The sequence below is a fragment of the Hesperophylax consimilis genome, chromosome 17, assembly GCF_061612785.1.
Source record: "Hesperophylax consimilis isolate HC1 chromosome 17, BYU_Hcon_1.0, whole genome shotgun sequence".
NCBI classification, from domain to species: domain Eukaryota; kingdom Metazoa; phylum Arthropoda; class Insecta; order Trichoptera; family Limnephilidae; genus Hesperophylax; species Hesperophylax consimilis.
The window spans coordinates 7,528,810-7,536,591 of NC_142852.1; the positions used below are offsets into that span (position 1 = coordinate 7,528,810).

General features: G+C 33.7%; 1 protein-coding gene across 1 annotated transcript in view; it reads right to left on the reverse strand.

The window, feature by feature from the left end:
- Window positions 1–7,420, reverse strand: part of Dcr-1 (Endoribonuclease Dcr-1) — a 111,841-nt gene extending 104,421 nt beyond the window's left edge. The window contains exons 1-2 of the mRNA XM_089641762.1: window positions 7,253–7,420; window positions 1,746–1,923 (exon numbers count right to left, since the gene is read on the reverse strand). Coding sequence (XP_089497888.1) covers window positions 1,746–1,921 — 176 coding nt within the window. The 5' untranslated portion in view covers window positions 1,922–1,923; window positions 7,253–7,420. The remainder of the gene's footprint in view (window positions 1–1,745; window positions 1,924–7,252) is intronic.
- Window positions 7,421–7,782: the final 362 nt, after the last annotated feature.

Below are 7,782 nucleotides of genomic sequence, written 5' to 3' on the forward strand. Positions count from 1 at the left end.
TATTATTGATAGCGGCTCAATTTAAAATATTACACGACGTATTGCATCGCCTTAAACATGGAGTGGGTATCAATAATGACAATGAGAGAAAGTGATGTTATTCAATTAAAACTGCTGTTATTCAATTAAAACTGCTATTATTCATTAAAACTGCTGTTATTCAATTAAAACTGCTGTTATTCAATTAAAACTGCTGTTATTCAATTAAAACTGCTGGTTATTCAATTAAAACTGCTGTTATTCAATTAAAACTGCTGTTATTCAATTGGGCTGTTATTCTGCTATTCAAACTTATTTTTTTCAGTTCTTACTGAAAGCAGAACGGGTCACAAAGAAGGAATTGAGATGAAAAAAAAATCAATAAAATAATAAGTTTTCTGATATATCGATCAACCGAATGTTATTTTGTAAGAATGTTTCTAATTTAATCGAGAGGTTCGTGTTACAAAAATCAATGTACGAACATAATCTATTAAACGTGATGCAACTTCTTCTTATAAATACATTTTTAAGATAATTAGTATTGCTCTTGGGAATCTATAACTATCTATGTAAACAAAAATGTAAATGTTAGTTTGTTCAAAATCTTAAGTCTCTGAAAATTCTTCTCCGATTGCTTTGAAATGTTGACACAATGTTTCATACGAATATGCGTGTGTTTTTTCATATACCTTTATTATATAAATGTCACCTGTGACAGGTATAAGGATGCTTTTTTGAAAAACAGCATAATCTGTTCGACACAAATGCTTTTTTTTTTACAAACAGCACCATCTGTTGGACTTAGCAACACACGCTATTGTTTTTCTATCTGCACAGAAAGACGGAGCCACAGCAATGCGTGGCGGGGTAAAGCTAGTATAAAATAATGAATATAAAGTAATTATACAAGGGAAACATGTAGTATACTAAATTTTCATAGAATATATGTCATCTTTGGGTATCCTAAGGATTAGTAAGGATTTTTTTCAAGTATTTAGGGGCTCCCAACTAGAGGTGGCTGCCATATTTAGATAGATTTTCACAGGGTAAGCAGTTGTATACTATCTGCAGTACACCTAGCTTCTGTCAGACTAACTTGACTCTGGCTTCGATGGAACCTCCGTGCCTGAGCTGGTCGCTTATAGTTACACCAAGCATATCAATGGAAGCCATGTTGGGAAGATTGCTTCTGTTGAAGGAGACTGGATTGTCGTTTTGATCCCTTTTAGACGTAATCAGACAGGATTAGGTCTTTAAAAATTTTATTAGGTTATTCTTACCGCAAGAGGAAACCCTCTCGAGGAAACCAATTTATATAGGGCAGTATACCAAATGATTGACACATGGCAATATACCAGATGGTTGACATAGGGTAGTAGACCAGATGGTTGACATAGGGCAGTATACCAAATGATTGACACGTGGCAATATACCAGATGGTTGACATAGGGTAGTAGACCAGATGGTTGACATAGGGCAGTATATCAAATGATTGACACATGGCAATATACCAGATGGTTGACATAGGGTAGTAGACCAAATGGTTGACATAGGGCAGTATATCAAATGATTGACACATGGCAATATACCAGATGGTTGACATAGGGTAGTAGACCAGATGGTTGACATAGGGCAGTATATCAAATGATTGACACATGGCAATATACCAGATGGTTGACATAGGGTAGTAGACCAGATGGTTGACATAGGGCGGTATACTAGATGATTGGCAAAGATAAGTACCAGAATTTTGTGTTACAGACCTGCGCACCTGCCACGCCAGTTCCTGCAGCACCTTGAGCGCCACAAAACCGGCGGACTGCGAGCTTGGGGGGCACGCCAGCATGTTACCCTGGCCGCCCGCCTCCACCAGCTCCTGCTCGTACTCCCGGGGCGTCAGGCGCAGCACCCCCACGCCCTCAGACCAGTGGTGGGCCATGGCTGCAAATAAATTGATAAATAAATAAATAAATATAAATAAACTTGCACACAAACAATTATATGCATTAAACAATCTATATTAATTATGTTTATATTTTAATCTTAATGTTTAATATTTTTAATTTTTATTTGTGTCTTTTTAAATATACATATTATACTTTTTCTTTATTTTTCAGTTTACTATTAATTTTAATATATTTGTTTTTAGTTTTATTTATCATTAAATTTGTTTTTTTTTTCTTTACTTCTTTCTTATGTTTCTATAAAATAGTATTTTTTAGTTCTTCTAAGTTATTTTTATTATTACTCCATTATGATTTATACTTACATACTTATGTTACTATAAAATAGTATGTTTTAGTTCTTTTATGTCATTTTTATTATCATTTCAAGTATAACTACCACAACACGGGTATTAGCCTAGTATGTTAGTTAAAAAAATGTTTAAAAATGTAACATGTAAACATTTATTAAATAAAAAAATAAACAATCAATCAAATCAGATGAAATTATGAAGTAACACCAACAAATATGAAGATGTGGAAATCAACAAACATGGTCAACAAACATGAAAGTTATGAAATCAATAAACATGAAGATGTGGAAATCAACAAACATGACAACAAGGAAATCAACAAAAGTGAAAGAGTGCTGTATTAATTTTAACTTCTTAAATTGGAACTTTAATTCATCTCCCTGATGTAAATAGTTGTTTCTTATAGTAAATAAGTTGAAACATTCCCTGATAGCTTTTTGTCTGACAAGCCCCAAAAGGACAGACTAACTCTAACAGCTCGCAGGACTAAGCAGAGAATGGACGGTTACCTCGAAAGGGTTTACTCTTGGGGTATGAATTAGAGATGCAACGAATGTTGATTTGGCCGGTTACCGAATATTCGGCAGTGTTCTTGGCAGAAGCGCCGGATATTGGAATTGCAATACGGAGAACATATGAAGCACTTGTCCGCAGCATCCTGGAATACAGCTCCATTATTTGGGCCCCTTCTGAACAAAACCTTAACATATCTTAGAAATAGAAAAAGTACAAAAAAGGTTTATGGGTTACCTGTATATGAGGGAATATACATACTATCCATTCCTGTATCCATCCTTGTTCTTAACAGGAATGCTCGATTTCAATACATTAGAAGCCCGCAGAAAAATATTTTTAGGCAAACACTTTTTTAAGTTAATCTCTGGTACAATACACAATCCACCTATGTTGAAATAGGTTAACTTAACAATTATACTGGAGGGAGATCCCGTACACTCTTATATGCTCCGAAAGCGAGGACTTCTGCCTATCAGAACGCGCCAATAAACAGAGCGACTCAACTGCTTAACGATTCTGCATTAGCCATCGACATTTTCAATGTCACCTACAGACAATTCGGTAACTATCTTTTAACACATGTCACAAAATAGTTAAACTGCCTCTGTAAACTTTTTAATTTGTAATCTTCTCCATGATATATTGGTGTATTACCGTTTTATGGAGAACACGATAAAATAAATAATAAATAAATATTAACGCTACTGACAAAATGGAAACTGAAGGGTTGGAGATAAGAGCAGTAGCAAATTAGATAGATTTTTATTTGAAAAGTGCTCTTCTCAATCGTAAGCAGTGGCGGCTTTTGACTTTTGGGTGTACTAGAGTGCTAATATTACAAAAAATAAAAATCGTTTTCAGCTACAACAACATCAATAATGCCATTTTTTGTAATATTAGCACTCTAAAACACCCAAAAGTGACGAGCCGCCACTGATCTTAAGGCAAACCTTACACTGGCAAACACTGGTCTGAGACAGTCAACTCTTAGATTAGCAACATCAGTATAGGCAGACTGATAGAACCTAAGTGCAAGACAAATACTAAGTTTGGTGATCGCGCTTTCGGAGTATCTGGGCCGAAGGCTTGGAATAAACTCCCTCCAGAACTAAGATCCATAACAAGTCCAACAGAATTCAGGTCTAAACTAAAAACTTACCTTTTTAAGCTGTCATACCCTGAAATTAAATATACTTGCCTGAGAGTAGTATTCTTGTATTGCCTATAATACATCCTAATCACACTTTTCTTATTGGATTTACATTATTCGAAATCTGTTTTATACCGACGGACGAATCACATTTAGGATAGTGAATTCTGATCAAAACCTTGTACTGTAGAACCGCCCAGAATAAAATTTGTCTAGTAAACAATAAACAGTGTTAATATCAAGTGATCTACCAGGTAAGTATGGTACTGTATATTATCTGCTTGTACAAAATATAAATTAATAAGATTAATAACATATGTACATTATAGCATTATTTGTATTAGTGATCGACGAACCAGTGGATGCAATCTGTTGGATATCAATTGATAATAGTTTGACTAGTCTATTGTTAGTAATAACATAGATCATTGTAGAAATGTATCATATATTTGTGCAGCCCTTGAGCTGATTTTGCACAAAAACGGCGCTATACAAGTCATTCAAATATTATTAATTTCCGACTTTATGTCCGGGTTAAATCTTCCCCATAGGAAAAACTAAACCCCAGTAAAGTTTCCCCAATTAGTGTAATGTTTAAATTTGACTGAATGTCTTTATGTTAGTTATTCCCAAACAATGACTCATAGGGTTATTTGAATAGCATAATTAAGTACTTCATAGTGCACTCATATTTGCACATTACAGTACAATTTAAACATTACAGTAATTGGGGAAACTTTACTGGGGTAATAACCATTAATAATTTCTAACATTTTACTCAGAAATCAATTAAGAAATCAGTAATTGAAATATCTATCTACAAATAATATAAATGTATCGTCTGTAAGTGGGCTACCCACAGTTTGATAATGCCTTCAGAGGGCGAAACAGCTGTCACGCGTAATAATAATTACACAGCAGAACTTGTTTAGAAATAAACTGTTTTTATAAACCCAATAACAATATTATTGAATATATAAAAAATTAAAATTAAAATGGAGTTCTACAAATTAAACTTAATAACAATAAATAAAAACTAAACCCTTCCACAAATGATCATCTAGTCAATCAACATTATGCAAGTGCATTATATAAGCAAAATAAATACAAAACAATACAAGAACAACACGTCAACTCACCAGAGATCAAATGGGAAAATAATTCACCGACTCCAGATATTTTCATATCAGAGGGTTCGGCTCGGTAGAACTTCTAACAGGGCCTATAAATCCTACTGATCCCTCTACATAAACATTTAAAAAATCTTTCGTAATCCTACATGTATTTAAAATGACTGTTTTTTGCATTTTTATATATAAATTTTTTGATAGATCTAATGCGACTAAATTTTGAATGAGAGAGCTAGGTATAATGCCAGTAGCTGAAATAACAAATGGTAATATTTTTATAGTCTGAGAATGCCAAATTCTTTTTATTATTATTGGTGGTCAAATACCAATAATCGAACTTAACAAAGTTTGTTAAAATTTATCTTATGTCACCTTGCAGTAATGTCCATAGTGAAAGATTATTTTTGGTATCTGGTATAGTCTACAAAGATAAACGCAATCATCTGCTAATATCAAACGCAGAAAAACTGGTTTTTATTCACCACAATTTTGCCTCTGATTGATTTTAAATATTAAATAATGTAGGTATAACTCTTCTATTAAAATGACAGTTTTTGATTGATAATAATAATAAGTGTTTTTATTATCTTCTCTTTTTGTAACAAATACCCAATTATGTCCCATGAATAGAATCTAATAAACAATAAATAGTAATAATCTCAAGAGAACTATCAGGTAAGTTTGGTACTGTATATTATCTGCCTGTACAAAATATAAATAAATAATAATAAAATATGTACATTCTAATGCAGTATCACATTCATTAGTCAATATTTGGATGATTTGTGTGTTATTTTTGTGCAAAATCAGCTCAAGGGTTGTAAAAATATATGATACATTTCTACAATGATCTATGTTATTACTAACAATAAACTAGTCAAACTATTATCAATTTATGTCTAACAGATTACATTCACCGGTTTGTCGGTCACTAATACAAAGCTATATGTACAATGCATTTGATTAATGAATGTGATGCTAGAATGAACATATGTTATTATTAAGTTGGCCTCTCAGAAGCTGGGCGTACTGTACAGGGCCCGCAGATACTTTAATAGTACACAACTGCTGACCCTGTACAAATCGCAAGTGCGCCCTATTGTCGAATTTGGCAGCCATCTCTGGTCCGGAGCCCCTAAATACCTGAAAAAAACCCTCGACTCTGTGCAAAAACGGGCGGTCCGTTTGATAGATTCCCCAATCTTAACAAACGGACTGCAATCTTTAGAGCACAGGCGTCAGGTAGGTATGCTGTCCTTGTTCTATCGGTATTACAATGGAAGATGCTCTGAGGAACTAGCGTCATTGATCCCTTCGGCACCGGTGCGTAGTCGGGATACACGCCAAACGCGCGCCCAACATTTGTACACGGTTGACATTTGTCACATGAGAACGGGTCGCTTCTACGATTCGTTCTTAAGTTCAACAGCTCGGCTGTGGAACGAACTGCCGGCCTCTGTGTTTCCTCCCTCCTACAACATGGGACTCTTCAAGACCCATGTTCACTCCTTCCTCTCCACAAAAAGACCCTCCACACAGCATCCCCAAAGATGACATAGGCCCTGAGGGAAATTATTTTCTTCAGGGCCTCCTGTGTGGAGTTAATATAAAAAAATAAAATTATTATTATTTATTTATATTTTGTACAGGCAGATAATATACAGTACCATACTTACCTGGTAGATCACTTGAGATTAACATTGTTTATTGTTTATTAAACAAATTTAGATTCATTCGCATGCACAGGACATAATTGGACTTTCTGGCATCGATTTTAACAATGTGTATTTATGTTCAGTATTGAGCACGTTTAGGAAAGGAAAAGCACACTTCACATGCTTGATGTAACTTTAAATGACCAGCTAAGAAACGGGGGCTGCATCATGTATGTAAAAAAAGAGCGTGTGTCTAAATACAGTTGTGTGACGTATCATCCCTGCCTACCCTTGTAGTAAACAACATAACGGTTATTTAATTAGTTAAAAAAACGCAAAAGATCGCTGCAAGTACAAACTACCGGATTTAATTTTATTGTGACATTATTATACTACGCATTCAAATCACAAAACATCATAAAATCTTTAAAAACCGTTATAATAATTATAATTTTATACTATGATGCCAAGATTTGGAAGCAATGAAATCCAAAAACCGGACAATCCTTTGTATTGTGTCTTGTAGACTGACATTTTCGTTTCAATATTAAACTGCACTTACCTGTTTTTTTGTACTTTTTCCAGGCGCCTAAGCTCACTCTGTCATTTTTTAGTAGTTTTTAAAACAATTCACAGTTAGTTTAAGTGAAAAATACGTATAAATTACAGTTTAAACGCAAACGTCAAACGAAAACATTTCGCGAAAATCGTAGCGCATTCGCCCGTCTGCTTGCAGCTGTCAAATTGAAAATCAGTGTTGCCATGTTAAAAATTATTTTAATTTTGCAAAATTATTTGAAAATTCCCTGATTTTGTTGTCGAAGAGATTTTTTATAAAAATAATATATTTTTTATTTATTTATTTCTAACAATACACATTTGGCATAACACATATAATTAGACAATAGATATGTAGTCCCGCGAAGCTGCCACATGGCTGCTTATCTGCAGATTATTATACATATAAAAATATCCTCAATATAAATCCATTTATGTTTATATAAAAAGATATACATACTTTGAAAAGTACAAAAATATTTTAATGGCCTTCCCGAAGAATAAAAAAAAAATAAGATATTTGGTATCATTCAA